General features: G+C 46.5%; 1 protein-coding gene across 3 annotated transcripts in view; it reads left to right on the top strand.

The window, feature by feature from the left end:
• AK5 (adenylate kinase 5) overlaps window positions 1–18313 on the top strand; it is a 390301-nt gene that overhangs the window by 259180 nt on the left and 112808 nt on the right. For all 3 annotated transcript variants that reach the window (XM_068239188.1, XM_068239186.1, XM_068239189.1), the window contains exon 8: window positions 8967–9043. In XM_068239188.1, coding sequence (XP_068095289.1) covers window positions 8967–9043 — 77 coding nt within the window. The remainder of the gene's footprint in view (window positions 1–8966; window positions 9044–18313) is intronic.

The raw sequence follows: 18313 nt of genomic DNA, 5'->3' as shown, positions 1-18313 counted from the left end.
CTGATTGGTTGCATGTAGAATATAAGCCTGCTGAGTGCTTCCTGTCTTTGCCTGTGATAGTGTTAGCTTTGGCTAGTTGCTGGTATACTGCTGTGTTATTGGATTCCTGGATTTTGACCTTTGCCGGTACCTCGACCATTCTTGCCTGCGGCCTGCCTTGACTTGGATTGTTACTGGACTCTGTTATTGCCTGCTGCCTGCCTTGACTCGGATTGTTACTGTTCTCTGTTATTGCCTGCCGCCTGCCTTGACTCGGATTGTTACTGGACTTTATTGCCTGCCGCCTGCCTTGACTCGGATTGTTACTGTTCTCTGTTATTGCCTGCCGCCTGCCTTGACTCGGATTGTTACTGGACTTTATTGCCTGCCGCCTGCCTTGACTCGGATTGTTACTGGACTCTGCTTATTGCCTACTGCTCTGTACCTTGCATATCTGATCTCACATGTATGACCCTGGACTGTTCTGGACTCAATATATTCTGTGTGTCTTGTTTGGCCTGGAGGTTTATCTGCTCACCCTGCATTCAGCTCCAATACTTTGCACACTTAAGGCCTGGGTGTAACCGAAGTCAGGTAGGTGTTACTTCCTCACCTCCTGTTCAAGCGGGGACGCGCCACATAGGGTGAAGCGTGTGGTGTTAGATTGGGGCATTGGAGTTGATTTGTGAGCAGGTACTCTAAAGGGCCTTACAGTCTCCATGGTGGGATGCCTCTTGCTTAGTGATTCTGAAGCCTCTGGGTAGGGAGGATCAATGAGATGCAAACATTTCCAAGTTTATGCAGAATTAAGTAAAATTGTATGCAGCTTGAAAATGGACCAATCCATTTAAACTTGGGCGGGGCTTGATTGGACCATTTTCAAGCTGCATATATTTGCATAAAAATGTACATAATCCTGTATGAACTCGGAAGTATTTGCATCACATTGATCATTCCTACCTCTGGGGCCTTAAATTTCCAGGTGCCCTTTTTTGACGTATGCATAAGTACGTCGTTTTTAGAAATAGGTGAACTGTGGTAGGTTTTGGGGGCTCAGAGCATAAATTGACAGCAAAAGCCAACAATTTGGCTGGGTGGGAACACGAAAGCTCCCTACGACATTGCACAGTGCCGAACTGTTAAAGTGAACCTCCGGACTAAAAATCGACTCAGCAGCACTGAAAAGGTTTGGTGTTTCTTTAACAGTTTCACAGCATCAAAACTTTGTTTCTCTTATACAAGCCTCATTTTTAGTTGCACAGAAGAAAACTGCCCGGGCTTTTTTCCCCTGATGCTGTGCAAAGCATGATGGGATTTCTGATGTTGTTGTTCTCGTTCTGCTGTTTTTTTTACATTTTGAATTTGACATTTGAAGCCTAGCGTGTGCAGCTGGGAGGGGTAATCAGGACACAGGACAGTTGGAACTGTGTCTCATGCTCCTTGTCTCCTCCTTTCAACCAAAAAGATGGCTGCCCCCATGACAAAGATGGCAGCCCCCATGAATCACAAACATTTGCCTGATCTTTTAAAACAGGGTGGGTAAGAGATTATATTACCTATCTATTCTAATTAACATAACTAATGTAACTTGATGACAGTGTGTTTGTTTAGGCTGAAGTTTCCCTTTAAAGCCCAGTTACTGGGGCAGAATTGATGTTGCTCCTCCTATGATGGTATGAGAAACTTACAGTGTGTGATCCATCCCAACCCACCTGTCTCTCATTCCCGCCCCCATACAGGGTTATACCCCGTCTCACCCACCTCTATTCTCCCACCTGCATCTCCCGTGTCTCTCTCTCTCACCCCCTCCTCCTCCTCCTTTCATTTCTTCTCCAGACTATTTCTGTCTCCAGGTACACAGACTGCTCCTACCTCGTCTGATCTGCTGAATAAAGCCGTGTATAATTTGCATGTAAATAATATTCCTCTTGGCACATCCTCCAGTGTTTGTTGTATTTCAGTGTATAATTATAAGAGATGAGAAAACCTCCTATTGCTCTCGTTAGTGCTGCAGTAGGATTCGCAGCACTGCTGGGTGCACGGGGCTGCTGATAAATGTTAATAAGCCTCCAGGCTCATCTAATTATAGATAGTGTCTGTTCTAGAAAGGTGGCCCATACTCTGCCTATATATGTCTACAGTATCCAGTCTATATATTCCCTATGTGGAGTTATGAAACATGTAATACATCATGTGTAAATGTTTGGAAATCGCAGCCATGTTCATACGTTTATGAATTTGTACGATGTAGCTTAAAGAGGAACTCCAGTGAAAATAATATGCTTAATTTTTACAATAATTATGTATAAATCATTTAGTCAGTGTTTGCTCACTGTAAAATCTTTCCTCTCCCTGATTTACATTCAGGCATTTATCACATGGTGACATTTTTACTGCTGGCTGTGAGAATCCGCCTAGCTGCCTGCGCAGGCAGGCAGCCTTTTGACCATTGTTTAAGTTTGCATGCTGCATGTTTGATGTGTTACAAGCTGTTTGAGCAGTCCAGCTGAGGCAAGGCACCGGCATTGTGTCCCAAGTAGAAACTACTTGGATTGCTGCTTTCCCTGCATCCATTTTTTGTTGCATGCTGCAGGACTCTGGAAAGGAGACCTTCTGTCAGTTTTGCAGCTTGTGCTTGCTGAGGAATTTGCATACGTTGTCATGCAAATTGCCTGGCCACATTCATTGGAGGCGTGTACTATGTGTTTCCCACAATGCTTGGCTGGTCATAAGGATTCCTTCCTGTGAAACACTTCTGGAGGAGTGTCAGCCTTACTCTTTGTTTGAAGATCAGCTTAGAGTAATTTCTGAAACTGCGCTAGGCAGATTTCCCTAGTGCAGTTAGGATTGCTTATCTGTTTTGTTTGTTCTTTTGCGATTGTCCTGTCCCAGCGGTGGTCGACAGGAAATCGTTCTGATCTCTGTTCTTGGAGTATAGCTGGTGCAGCGGTTGCTACCAGCTATCTCTTCTGATCTGTCTCACTTGGATCGCACTAGCATCTTGCGCTAGCGCTGTGGATCCTTCTGTTCTGTTTCCTTGGATCGCACTAGCATCCTGCGCTAGTGCTGTGGATCCTTCTGTTCTGCTACTCTGTACCTGGTTCACACTAGCATCCTGCGCTAGTACTGTGGATCCTTCTGTTCTGCCTCCCTGGATCACACTAGCATCCTGCGCTAGTGCTGTGGATCCTTCTGTTCTGCTACGCTGTACCTGAATCGCACTAGCATCTTGCGCTAGCGCTGTGGATCCTTCTGTTCTGTCTTCCTGGATCGCGCTAGCCACTTTCGCTAGTGCTGTGGATCCTATCGTTCGCTTATTCATATTTTCGTGTGTCTGTCTTGTCTGCTACGAACGCTTGCTGGAGGCTCGGTGAGGTAACCGTCAAGCAAGCGCTCGCGTCCTCTGTTGCATGTTTGTCTGTCGGTGGTTAGTTAGGCGTGTTTGTCTCAATTGTGCTTATCACGTAGAGACCGCGCATAAACGCGTGCACTGTTGCGAATGAGTGTGGTGTTCGCGTTTAGCTAGCGTTTGTTATTTTCCGTATCTCCTCATTGTATGATTTGCTGTGCCTTTGCTACTCTCGTGCTCTGCCTTGCTGTAACCTTGTGTCACGTCTGGCGATCGCACCTCTCGCGATCGCGTTCCTACTTCATATCTGCTGTGGTGTGTGCACCGTTGCGAGTTGGCGACTAGTTTGGTGCACACACTTACAACCTGTCCCTTTGCTCGTTCTCATTCGCAATCGCTTCTCTTGCGATTGCGTTCTGCGCTTCGTACAATTCCTGTCTGGCATTTGTGGAGGTACAGAGGATTGGTTCCTCTGCACTCCCCAACGCCATCTGCCGACAGGAATTTCCCTCTACGGGTGCGTAGCACCTTTTGCTGGGTTCCTGCAATTATACGCTTGTGGAGGATTTCCGCCGTATCAGCGCACGCGCTGTGCGCTGATCACGGAGGAATTTCCACAATCGTTACAGTATGACCAGCCCAACCCAAAACCCCAGTGTAGACGGAATTTCCGATTTGTACGATTTTGTTGAGTATGCATCTGCTGATCAGTTTCCAGGTTTTTTGCCCCAATCCAAAGCTTATGTGGATCCTACTATAGGTAGGATCGCACACTATATTAAAGCAGTTAAAAAATCTGTTCTTGTTCCTGAACTCCACCCATATGTAGATTATCGGGATACTGGCCTGTTTGAACCCCCATTTGCTTCCTGGGATGTTGGGGCCTTGTTGGAGGAATTCGATTTTGATTGGAAAGCCTTTTGCGATTTTTACATCGCAAAAAGCGAGGCTGTCTTGAATGATTGTCTCGATTCTATGTACCTTTTGATTGATTCCGATGAATGTGACAAGGATAATGTGGATCTGGTGATCTATGTATGGCAAACCATTTTGGATGAGTTGCACACACACCAACCAATTGATTCCAATAATTAGACATCGTTGTCGGATGATTGTTCCTGCCTTTCTGGGGTAAAGCATGAGAGTCTTGACTTTGTGCAATCTGAAATGAATGAGTGTGCCGCTGTGGTTGATTCCTGTGCGAATCCTCAAGGATTCTCTCCTGACAGTGTGCAGTTTGAATCTGTGCGATCTGATGCCTGTTTCTCGGATGTTCCTGCAGATTGTGATTGGCATGAGTCTGCCGGTTTCCTCAAGGATGTGTGGGATCTTTTTTCATTTAGAAACAGATCTTTGAGATCTTCCGTCTGTGACCCTGCTATGGGGAAAATTTCTTGACTATGCAGTGTCAAAAGTAAAATTAATATGCCTAATAAAGTTTATCCTGTTGATGTCGCTATTTCTTCTGCAAATGAGTCTGTCTCACCCTGTTCTCACCTGTAAGGGCCCGTTGCCTGATGAGTTGCTCCAGTGTTTCGGTCCTAGATGCCTTGCAGTCTGCTCCGCAGATCGCGGAGGTTTGCGCTATGGAAGCGTCAGTTTCACAACCTAAAGTGATTTTTGATTCGCAGGTTTTGCGTTCTGATTCCTCGGATTCGACATTGTTAGCCGAATCTAAGAGTGAGACAGCGCTTCGGTTTTGCGAATCTGATGCTGAACCTTCTTTGCCTTGTTCAGAGACGCTTTCTCTGAACAAGCCCTGTACCATGAATGAAAACATGTTTTCCTTTCACACTGACGTTTGTGAGCCCCTTTCTTGCTCTGAGGGAAGTGCTGATTCTGCACCCTGTACTCTGGATGAGTCAATGTGGCCTTGCTAAGAATCCCCTGCAGTGTCCCTAGAGGCTCGTCTAGGTATTGCCACTATACTCACCTGTTTTTCTGCAGTTTTGGCGTTACAAGCTAGTTTGACTGCCACACAGAATTCTGGGTACAGTGAGAATGAAGTTAGGGAGTCAGTGTGTGTTCCAGTAAATATTCCTGTACATCCCGCTAATTATGATGACGGTTATGGTGGAACCATTCCTGGGACATCTGCCCTGCCTGCAGGAGGTATTTAATGTTCAGCCCTGTAACATGGATAGTTCAGAATCCTTCTTAGAAAACCTCGAAAATGATGTTCCTGAGGTCTTGTTTGATGTTCTGGAGGTCTCCGAGTTCCTCCCAAAGGGTGCAGAACTTGTAGGAGATGTCTCCTGCCCCCCAAGTCCTTCTGAGGTGTTGCCCCCTTCCGTAGGCATTGCTGCCTTGCTGGCTACCTTTTCAGCTCTGGTGGAGCTTCAGTCATGGGTAGTCAATGATGAATTTCTGTCAGATACCATTACAGTCATTGAGATCTCTAAGCCTGAGACCGAGTCTTCTTTTGAAATACCAGTACCTGTGACCTCTACTCGTGATGATTTTCTGCCCGGTCCTGGTTTTGGTCTGGTCGTGCCGGACTCTGAGGTTGGCAGTTCCCCGACATGTCCTGAGGTTTCTCCTGTGCTGGTGTACCCCAGTGTGCTCTGTGACCCAGAAAGCCCAAGTGTGCTTTGGTTACCAGCGTACTCAGATGCTTCCTCGGTGGAGACATGTTCTGATTTAGCCTGCCTGCTTGCATGCCCAGAAGTGGTCCCTGAAAGTCCTGATCTTGATGGGTTTCCTGCTAATTCTGAATCTGGAACTGTCATAGGTTCCATGGGGGTGCTTGGTAGCTCTCCATGTGAGCCTGGTGAGCGTTCTGGCTTCTTGGAATCTCTGCGGAGCTTCAAGGCGTTCTGGGAGATTCCGAGAGAAGTTTTGCTTGGTACCCTGAATACGATCAACAGCAGCTTTTGTTTTGAAAGAGACACTTTGAACAGGTTTTGTGGCAGATTTGGTATTTTCGGACGCTCCTTGGAAGGTGATGGGTATTGTCTGGAGGGTGTCGATGGCTTCTTCTCTGGTATCCACAGTCCTGATGGGTGTTACGCTGAGACTTGTAGTACTGATGGGCATGTTTCGGTGGCTTCTGTTTCCGATGAGGTCGGTTTCGGGTGGACTGACTCTGGAATTGGACCTTGTCAGGCTGTCCCGACCTTCATGAGTCTTCTGTTAAAGTGGTTTGGAAATATCAGTTTTGAGGGTCGTCTGGAATTCGACCCTAGAAGGGGGGGTATTGTGAGATTCCGCCTAGCTGCCTGCGCAGGCAGGCTGCCTTTTGACCATTGTTTAGGTTTGCATGCTGCAGGACTCTGGAAAGGAGACCTTCTGTCAGTTTTGCAGCTTGTGCTTGCTGAGGAATTTGCATACGTTGTCATGCAAATTGCCTGGCCACATTCATTGGAGGCGTGTACTATAAGTACTATGTGTTTCCCACAATGCTTGGCTGGTCATAAGGATTCCTTCCTGTGAAACACTCCTGGAGGAGTGTCAGCCTTACTCTTTGTTTGAAGATCAGCTTAGAGTAATTTCTGAAACTGCGCTAGGCAGGTTTCCCTAGTGCAGTTAGGATTGCTTATCTGTTTTGTTTGTTCTTTTGCGATTGTCCTGTCCCAGCGGTGGTCGACAGAAAATCGTTCTGATCTCTGTTCTTGGAGTATAGCTGGTGCAGCGGTTGCTACCAGCTATCTCTTCTGATCTGTCTCACTTGGATCGCACTAGCATCTTGCGCTGGCGCTGTGGATCCTTCTGTTCTGTCTCCTTGGATCGCACTAGCATCCTGCGCTAGTGCTGTGGATCCTTCTGTTCTGCTACTCTGTACCTGGATCGCACTAGCATCCTGCGCTAGTGCTGTGGATCCTTCTGTTCTGCCTCCCTGGATCGCACTAGCATCCTGCGCTAGTGCTGTGGATCCTTCTGTTCTGCTACTCTGTACCTGGATCGCACTAGCATCTTGTGCTAGCGCTGTGGATCCTTCTGTTCTGTCTTCCTGGATCGCGCTAGCCACTTTCGCTAGTGCTGTGGATCCTATCGTTCGCTTATTCATGTTTTCGTGCGTCTGTCTTGTCTGCTACGAACGCTTGCTGGAGGCTCGGTGAGGTAACCGTTAAGCAAGCGCTCGCGTCCTCTGTTGCATGTTTGTCTGTCGGTGGTTAGTTAGGCGTGTTTGTCTCAATTGTGCTTATCACGTGGAGACCGCGCATAAACGCGTGCACTGTTGCGAATGAGTGCGGTGTTCGCGTTTAGCTAGCGTTTATTTTCCATATCTCCTCATTGTATGATTTGCTGTGCCTTTGCTACTCTCGTGCTCTGCCCTGCTGTAACCTTGTGTCATGTCTGGCGATCGCACCTCTCGCGATCGCGTTCCTACTTCATATCTGCTGTGTTGTGTGCACCGTCGCGGGTTGGTCGACTAGTTTGGTGCACACACTTACAACCTGTCCCTTTGCTCGTTCTCATTCGCAATCGCTTCTCTTGCGATTGCGTTCTGCGCTTCGTACAATTCCTGTCTGGCATTTGTGGAGGTACAGAGGATTGGTTCCTCTGCACTCCCCAACGCCATCTGCCGACAGGAATTACCCTCTACGGGTGCGTAGCACCTTTTGCTGGGTTCCTGCAATTATACGCTTGTGGAGGATTTCCGCCGTATCAGCGCACGCGTTGTGCGCTGATCACGGAGGAATTTCCACAATCGTTACACTGGCAGGTGATGTCAGTGGAAGTAGCTTCTGCTTGCATTTTTGGCAGTTGGAAACAGCTTATTTCCCACAATGCAACAAGGCTCCCACAGTGTGATGTCAGGACCATGGTCCTGACATCACACTGTGGGAGGGGTTTCACCACAATGTCAGCCATACAGAGCTCCCTGATGATGATTTAGAGATGTCGGCGAACGGTTCCGTAACCGTTCGCCGGCGAACCCCTCACCCTGTACTACTTCTGGGTCGCTATGACCCGTAGTAGTACGGCTGCGCTGAGCCGGCGGTGCGCACCGTGATCGCGCACCTGTTGCCGAGCACTTTCCGCTCATGTGCGTGACGTCATGAGTGATGTCACACTCATGCGCAGAGAGTGCCCGGTAACAGGCACGCGATCAAGGTGCGCACCGCCGGCCCAGCGCAACCGTACTACTACGGGTCATAGCGACCCAGAAGAAGTACGGCCATGAAGAGATTCGCGGGTGAACTGTTCGCTCACATCTAATGATGATCCGTTTGAGAAAAGGAATAGATTTCTCATGGGAAGGGGGTATCAGCTACTGATTGGGATGAAGTTCAATTCTTGGTTACAGTTCCTCTTTAAGGGAAATAAGTGAGTGAAGTACAGTGGGTTGGATGTGCTGTGAGTCCTATGGTAGAAAAGCACTTTACAAATGTTACTGTAATATCGTATTCTTGCCTTTTTATGGAGAAATACCAACAAAAACATTTCCACAGCAGTAAATGGTATGCGTGAGAGAAGGGCGCTGCCTGCACGAAAGGCTGTAAAATACATCAATGGACACAATTATACAAAGTCTCACTCTAGAAGAGCTCCGAGATGTTGGATAGAGCCTAGCTTGTTCAATATTTCCTTTTCTTTCACAAAACAATAGACCAAACTGTTAAAAATAAATGAATGTGAAATAGTCCTTGCCGGCGGAAAACCTCCTCAGTTAATGCTTATTTGTCTCTTGCAGGGCCGAGCGAGCTTGACCTCAGCCTCATCTTAGACAGCGGGGAAGCGGCTGAGTCCTCATCGGAGTTTGAGCATCGGGTAATAATACTTACCACATTTGGCTTGCTGTTGTTTAGTGCTGTTTTATGTTTTGTTCTTATGAAAATTTCAAAAAGGTGAATTCCTACAGAGATTTGGGAAAAGGAAGGGCTTGCATGTGGAAATAAGGAAGTAATGCAGCAACAAGGCATGCGTGGAAGACGGCCGACGCTGAAGTTATTTTATTGCGCATGATGCGTAGGAGTTCATGGACATTGTATGTAAGCCTAAATGTGGACATACATCAGGCTACTTGGTGGCCGATTAGCGTTCCGATTCGTTTAGTATAATCAGAATTGGATGAAAATCGGCCACCAAGTGCATGCCTGATCTACAATGCGACCAATTTCGGGTCGAAATTGATCGCATTAATCGGTCAGACATGCTGCAAGATGTAGGGCTGACTTGCTCGATCGTGTGTGGCGGGAACGGGTTCTAAGACGCTGACCTCCTAATGTGCAATGTATGCCCCCCAGTGCTCTATGCACTATACATTACCTGTCCGTGGCCGCCGCTTGTCCTCCTCTGGGCTCTGTCCTTTGTCGAGTCACACACTCCAGGTGTTTGCTGGAGTAAAGCGACATCCTATACATGCCTGCGTTAATCTGGCAACCGTGTGGAGTGTGTATGGATGAAGGACAGTGCCCAGAGCCACCGGAAGACAAGTGGCGGCCACGGACAGGTAATGTATAATGCACTGAGGGGGTACATTACACATTAGGTGGTCAGCGGTGGATGCAGCATCACAAGGCCGATTCCAGATCAATTTCAGCATAAAATTGATTGGGAATCGGCCTGCGGTTTATGGACACCCGAAAGATCTCTCTCTAATCAGATTTGATTAGAGAGAGATTTATCTCTTGATCGAATCTGTCCATTATCGCTAGATGTATGGCTTCCTTGAGACTGAGTTCACATTGCACCGTATGCACAATGGTTTATTACAGCATATCTGCTCCGGGTACGCTGTGGTCCATCACGGTATCTGTTACCTCGTTCACATATGCACTATTGTTCATCCAGTCTACTTCTGCCACCCATCAGGTCTACATGCCTCTGCCACATTTGCTTCCAATGCTGCTCGTGTCCACTATAGGAAAGAAGCTTTCGTATATAGATTGGAGCCCTGTCAGAAACATTATGGACTCTCCATTGGATTGCAATAAACCAGTAGGAATCCTCCTTCCACCAAGGAGGATCCTCATTGGTCCACCACTCAGTAAACCAAAGAAAACCCTCCCTGGGGAGAGGGGATTCCCATTGGTCTGTTATAATCCAATGGCGGAGCTACATGCTTCTGCTGTATAACAATGCTTTTCCCAAGTGGTGGTAGTGGCAGTGAACCTGAGGTGACAGAAGATAGGTGAACCTGCCTAGTTTCATAGGCTTCCACTGATTCCGTCAGTATCCGCCGCGTCTGCAATCTGTATCCGGAATGGATTCTATGCAAAGCAATGGGGTCCACTCACATCAGTGAGTGGACCCCATTGCTTTGCATAGAATCCATTCGCATGTCTGCAGATCCATTCTGTTCCAATAAATGGAATGTTTTAATGGCAGTGTGAACCAAGCTGAAGTCCAGGCACGAATGTTTGTTTTTATCTGTATAGAAGCTCTTTGACAACCTGAGGTCAATTATACTGCTTTAGACGCACTTGATCTGTAGTCTATCACCAGTGACTTCCTGCAGCACAGACTGAACAGTTTATAAGTTGCAATCTTTTAGATGTTGCAGTCTGTGCTCCGCCTCCTGCACTCGGTACAGATTTATGATGCAGAACCAGGCAGAAGCAGTTACCCCACCCCTCCTCCCCCTGCTGTTAAGGCCTTTAGTTGGCAGGCTTCAGGCCCTGTTTAAACCAGGCTTTCTAACTTGGATTGGCCCAATAGGCTGCCTGTCAAGTTTCCTGTCAAGTGACAGGCAGCCTATTGGGCCAATCAAAGTGCGGGGATAATGTCCTTAAAAGTGATTGGATCCGCAGGGGCTCAGTGCAGGATGAGTGGAGCTCTCGTCATTGCCAATTAGCAGGCATAAGTTCGTAGCGCTAACTCCGATAAGGCATGTTAACTTTGATAAGGCACATTAACTCTGATAAGACACGTTAACTCTGATAAGACATGTTAACTCTGATAAGGCACGCTAAGCATGCAGTAAGGGAAGCTATAATGATAGTGAATCAACACCTTGTGACATATACTGTATATAACATGTGGGCACTGGGCTTTGTAAGATGTACTGTTCACATCCTGAAGTTGTTCATTGAGAAGACCAGTAATGAGTGAGCTTATGGAGGAGTTTAGCAATACATTGTTGAATAATAATCATACTTTATTAGTCATGAAAACGTATTTGCCTCACCTTACTGAGCCTACTTTGCCTGAGGCCGACTCTGGAGCCAAGATGCAATGCTAAGATTCCACCTGAGGCCTGACAGCTGCTGCCTGTCAGCTGCCTGAACTCTGTTTGATATCACGCCTCCGAGCTCCTCAATGTGGTTCCACATTGCCTGCAGGTCCACGAGTGGGCACAACTGTATCAAGCAGGAATGTTAAAGAGGAGCTGTCAGCCATACTATCTCAGACACCCCTCTCCCCCCTACATAAATAAGTAGATAAATACTTGCTCTACTTGCATAACATATGTATTGCACTGTCCACATTTTGATTTTAGTGATTTTTCTATAGTAAAAAAAAAAAAGAGGAAATCCTTCTTAGGATTCTCCATTTTAACTGTGTCTATTTTGAAGTCAATCCTGACATCATTTCTTCCCTTACTCTGTCTGTGTATGCATTGCCCGCCCCCCTCCCAGTCTTCAGACACTCCCACTCAGCTCTGCAGTAGAAAGTGCATTGTCTCAGCATGAGAAATATTAGCCAATCAGAGAGGAACACAGGTGTGGGAGGGGAAAACGGGAGGGAAAGAGGCTTCAGCCAATCAGGCTGCATTATCAAAGCAAAGTAAAGAAGCAAAAAAGACAACCCAGCATGCCCTGCAACTTCCTTTGTGCGGCAATGTACCAAATAAATGATCATTCCCCAGTTTACCTGACTCTTATCCAGTGATGAGCTACAGATTTCTAACGGATGAAATCCGAATGGGTTTCATTCGGATTTCATTCTCCTAAATAGTACCACATAAAAAAAAAAGAATTGATTTTTGATTTTATGCCCGACAGTTACACTTGAACAGCTAACTGGCTCTGTTGTCATGCTGTGAGCCAAGTATGCATTGTCAGCCTGTTAACAAGGCAGCAGCTGTCCTAGCTGACATGCCTGGCGACAAAGAATTATAAGACACCGCTCAAATGAGGTCCACTGCTGGACTTCTTCCACATTGCTTAGATCTGACCTGTAGTAGCAATAGAATGACTAGTTGGTGTATCCATAATATATGGATGCACTGACACTTCCGCGCAGTGTGCTCATCTCGAAGGTCATACACAAAAGGAGAAAAAGCCTATTTGCATGCGTACATGGCAGTTTGCTGCCTGGCCACTTTGGCGCAGGGTAATTAATTACTATTCCCCCTCTGAGTCGTAACTTGAAGGGGGAAGTAATTTGGGGTCATTTGGGGGTGGTACGCGGCATATATCTGCAACGCTACTGCTCACATTCCATGCAGCACAAACGTATGCCCCGGTACATTGCAGCCAAGGATGGAGGATCGCTAATCATTTGATGAAGGGCAATGCCTTCCAAAGCAGGCAATTTGAGAGCAAACCCCCACTGGAAACTTAAGCCCCATCATAGACCTCAATGTAAATTGCTGCTATGTCGGCACCGACTGTTCAGTTTGGGTGTTGGGCTATTTTATAGGTGAGCGCCGGCTACCATAGGAGGGAGCAAGTGGCAGTGAATGGAGTTCGGCTACTAAGTAACTCAACTGTGGATATTGGTGTAGACTGCAGGGATGTCAAACCGGTCCTCTGAGGGCCGAGGTCCTCACACATTTTTAACACAGCTCAAATTAATAGATGGGTCTGAATCAGGAAAGGTGTGGTCCATCAGGTAGAACACCTTCCTCTCCTTCTCAGTCCATACTAAACACTGGCATGGATCTGGCCCTCCAGGCCTGGAGTTCGACACCTGTGGCGTAGAGAGTTCTGGCGGTGCAAAGAGTTTGTCTACTATGTAGCCAAACTCTAAATCATGGTGGTCTGTAAGCGGTGCCAAAGGTTTGGTTGCTATGCAGCCAAACCCTGGATATCATCAGAGGGGTTCACCAAACGGACACAGAGTTCGCTAAATGCATTGTGGGGGTACAGAAAGAGACACCGAGAACCCAATATAGTGTAGTATGTACTGGTAATATGGGTGTGACAAAGTAAGTATATGATATTAATACTCACAAACCAGGGTTACCATCCAGGCAACCACTGTATAGGCAGGTGGGGGAGATTAGACTTGACCCAACTCAGGATTAAGAAGTCGCTCTCTGTAGATTGGAAAAAGGGGGGCAACACCCCTCCACCAAGGGTATACTTAGATCATGTACAGGAAAACAGAGGCGCCAAAAGTATAAAAGTCGGTAAAAAGTTTAAAAATCAGGGGAGGCCGAGTTGGATTTCCCTCCTCCAGAAGTATGTAAATAAATATTTGGTTGAACTCTTATCAACAGTTTGTTGTGCCTATCTGGAGGAGGGAAATCCACCTCGGCCTCCCCCAATTTTTAAACTTTGTATCTACTTTTATACTTTTGATGCCTCTGTTTGCCTGTGCATTATGGGGGTAAGTAACTGGGCACCCAAGGAAACCCACATCGGCTATAGCCTACTGTTTGGCGTAAATTGGGGAGGGGGGAGTTTGTGTAAGAGGTCTCCAGGACCATCTGGGAAACCTCTGAGCCATACAGAGCCTTCCATCTACTTATCTAGTATCTATTTCTTATTTTTACTTTTTTGTTTCTTCACGGGTTTGCTTTTAAATAAGCCGAGATAACTCATGACATAAGTTTTGTGAATCAACTCGTTTGTAACCAGAAGTAGAATTTTCCTTATACATTACAAAAGTCGATCCTGTCCGGGGCACAATTAAATGTCACTTAAAGAGAAACTTTAACCCAGAATTGAACGTCATTCCAGTCAGTACCTGATACCCCCTTTCCCATGTGGAATCTCTACCTTTTCTCCAATAGATCAGGGGGGATGTCTGTATGGCTGATGTTGTGGTGAAACCCCTCCCACAGTGTGATGTCATGACCATGGTCCTGACAGCTTACTGTCAGTGAACCTCATTGCATTGTGGGAAATAACAGCTGTTTCCAACTGCCGAGCAGAATCTGTCTCTGTGCATATGTAACTCTCAGTAAAGGAGGCCATAGATTTACAGCAGATTCGACCATCAGATAGATTTCTGTCAGATGCCTAGCAAGTTGAATCTGACAGGAATCTATCTGATGTGTGCCACACACTAGGAACAGATTTCCAATAGATTTCATAATGAAATCTATTGGAAATCTATTTAAATGCATTATTGGACCATTAGATCCAATGCAACTTTATGGGCTATCGATCTGCTGCCAGCAGCAGATCGAAGTAGATTTTCCATCCTGTCAGATAGATCAAATCGATCTAAAGTGATCTAAATCGGTCGCAAATCAATCAAATCGATCCATCGAAGGCTGAAATCGACCAGTGTATGGGCCAATTAAGGAACATTTTGCAGAGATCACCTGGCAGAACTAAAGATTTCACCAGCAGTGATTAATTCCAGAATGTAAATCAGGGAGAGAACAGATTTTACATAGAGCAAACACTGACTAAATTTTCAATAAGGCTACTTTCCCACCAAGATGTTGTGTTTTAGGGGACGTTATGGTCGCATAACGTGCCCCCAACGCAACGCATGGTGGTGTTGAAGTTGGACGTCAGATTGAGCTGCGTTATGCAGCTCTCAAAGCAGCCACTCCAGGTTAGTGATAGGAAGTCCGGGTCTTTTTAAGGATTTGGATCATTTGAATCGGATCATTGAAAAGATCCGGATCTTTGAACCGAATCATTTGAATCATTTTACTAGGGAAGCAGACTGGGTGAAATGACTAGCAGGACAGGACTTTCCCTGCACTGTACATTCTGTATGTTCCTGTTTCTTCCAGACAGACATCCACTGTGAACCGAATCTTTCATTGTGGTGATCCGGATGATTCGACTCACAAAAAAGATCTGGATCAAATGAACGATTCGTTCATGATTCGGACAACACTACAGTTCCACCACAAGTCACCACAGTGCAGTGAATATTAATTAGCCATGTGGCTGGCTGCTGAGGAGGAGGGGAGACCTCCTCCTCCAACATTACTGAGCATGTGCAAACAGTCTAACGTGGCTTAGCCCAGTATAACGTACAGCATGCAGCACTTTGTTTAAATGTGCTGCATTACTATGTAACGCAACGTGGGCACTGTGAACAGCACATTGATTTTACAGTGCTGTGAGTTAGGCTGCCTTACTGGCTGCAGTAATGTGGGACTTTGACGTCCCACTGTGAAACCAGCCTAAATGAATACTGTAAAAAAAAGGCAATTTTATTAATTATGTTATGTTCACTACAGTTCCTCTTTAAGAAGGACCCTATTTAGCCTGATCTTAAAACCGCATTTTATTTACTGTATTTATTTTTTTTACCCCTAAAGACGTCCATTTTTTTTTCCTCAAACAAAAGACAGAAAGCAGCTTTTTCCCTCGCTAGAGTTTAGCTATTCCAGATCCGTTCTCCGCTAATCTAGGTGTCTATAATTACACACAGCGCAAATCAGCTGAATTCCAGCCCTATTTATAACTGGTATCAATTACTTCAATATCATTAGCAGATAAAAGTCATTTTAGGCTTATTAACTTTCCTTCGTGTGGCATCCTTTATATAGAACTGCCTAATTAGCCTGGTTTTGGTGAAAAAGTTCAAGCCTGATTATTGGAAGAATATTTTTCTTTTTTTCATTCCGTTTCGCTCTTTTTTCGTGTGTGTGTCTTTCCCCATACCCCCCCCCGCAAACTCATTAGAGCCCGGTAGCTGTGTCTGCTATCCCAAAATCCTCCAGGTCTGTCTTGTTTAATAGCACCTGAGAGAGGAGTCCTAGAGCCGTCGTCACGGCAACAAGCCTTATACAGCAACAGTGCTAACACTGTCACATGCGATTCCCTCTCCTTGTTGATGAAGCGGGCGGGCTTGCAGCATAGCATTGTGAGAGAAGTAAATGATGGGCATTTTGCCTCGTGGTGAATGGTGGGGGAAGGGGGAGGGGGGGAGAGAAGAGCAGAGACTCATGTAAACAATTCTGAACGCTATGAGCAATCCCGATTGGGACAATGTAGAGTTTTAAGCAGGGAGCCGCAAAGAAATAATGTGAAGCGAAAGTTTGTTGAGAACAGAAAACAAAACAGTTATATGGGTTACTATGGGATGAGAAGTACAGCTACATAGGGATACTCATTTGGATTTTAGCCCAATCGCAGAACTCGAAAGCAGTGGACCAATCGGAGAATGCAGAGGCAACGCAGAATGCAAAAAATTTCCAAAAATAAAGACGCCTTGAAAAACTGAAATCGGAAAATGGACATCCGCAGAATCGATAATCAGCATTGACAGAAATCGAAATTTCCACGGAATTGGAAATCTCCATTTACGACCATCCCTACAGACAAGAAGTGTTTATTGTACAAAGTGGTCATTGTTGACCATCTGGGATGTCTGTTTTTAGCAGGACACACCATAGCCAATCACTGTACAGACGAGCTTCAGCCAATCACTGTACAGACAAGCTTCAGCCAATCACTTTACAGATATGCTATAGTCAATCACTGTCCAAACAAGCTATAGCCAATCACTCTACAGGCATGCTTTAGCCAATCAGCCTGTTCAGTGCTAGGGTCAGGGGAATAGGGGATGATAAACCATTCCCATGGTAGTAAGAACAATGAGTAGGGGGAGGAACCGCAGACATTTTAATACGAGGCAAACCACAAACAACATAAAATTGGTATTGAAAACCAAATTAGTTAATTAAGTTGTCAAGACCGTGCATGTAGATGTAAAAGAGGAGGGGACTGAGGACAGAGCCCTGAGGTACCCCACAGAAAAATTATGTGGAGAAGATCTGATCTGAGACTGTGAAAGACCTAGAGAGGCAGAAAGATATCCGGGAGAAAGTGAAGGCCCTTCATACCTACAGATGAAAGTATTTGTAGGAGTATGGTGTGGTCAACAGTGCCAAACGCAGAGGACAGATCAAGAAGGATGAGTTTGGAATAATGGCCTTTGGATTTAGCTGTAAGAAGATCATTGGCCACTTTAGTAAGAGCTGTTTCTGGGGAGTGGTTGGAGTGGAAGCCAGACTGGAACTGATCGAGCAGGAAATTTGCTGATAAATAATGGCTTAGTTCAGCATTGATATGGCTTTAAAGTGGACTTAAACTCAGAACTCCTCTCTGCTCTAAAAGATACACAAACCGCATAATAACCTTTAACCACTTGCCGACCGCACGCTTATACCGTGCGTCGGCAAAGTGGCAGTTGCAGGACCAGCGACGCAGTACTGCGTCGCCAGCTGCAGGCTGATTAATTAGGAAGCAGCCACTCGCGCGAGCGGCTGCTTCCTGTCAAATCACGGCGGGGGGCTCCGTGAATAGCCTGCGGGCCGCCGATGGCGGCTCGCAGGCTAAATGTAAACACAAGCGGAAATAATCCGCTTTGTTTACATTGTACGGCGCTGCTGCGCAGCAGCGCCGTAAGGCAGATCGGCGATCCCCGGCCAATCAGCGGCCGGGGATCGCCGCCATGTGACAGGGGACGTCCCGTCACTGGCTGCACAGGACGGAGGACGTCCTGTGCAGCCTCGATCGCCGGGGGGGGGGGGGGGGGGGAGCAGGTAGGAGAGAGAGGGGGAGGATTTCGCCGCGGAGGGGGGCTTTGAGGTGCCCCCCCCCGCAACACCCAGGCAGGCAGGAGAGATCAGACCCCCCCTGCACATCATCCTGCAACCTGCTCTGTGCTGGGGGCTGCACAGCCCACCCAGCACAGATCACTCAAAACAGCGCTGGTCCTTAAGGGGGGGTAAAGGGTGGGTCATCAAGTGGTTAAAGAAAAAACATGTATTTGTTACAGCTGATACAAATCCAAAATCAGCACTGTTTCTACTTCCTTATTCATGGAAGCAGGTATATTGTTTACAGCCTGTGCTTTCAAATGGGCTTATCTGCTTATCTGCCATAGGCAGCCATGTGACACAGGTAAGGATCAAATTACAACTTGTGATTAGACACAAATGAGGGGGAA

Source organism: Hyperolius riggenbachi, chromosome 6 (genome assembly GCF_040937935.1).
Source record: "Hyperolius riggenbachi isolate aHypRig1 chromosome 6, aHypRig1.pri, whole genome shotgun sequence".
Taxonomy (NCBI): Eukaryota; Metazoa; Chordata; class Amphibia; order Anura; family Hyperoliidae; genus Hyperolius; species Hyperolius riggenbachi.
This window is presented reverse-complemented; position numbering and strand designations above follow the sequence as displayed.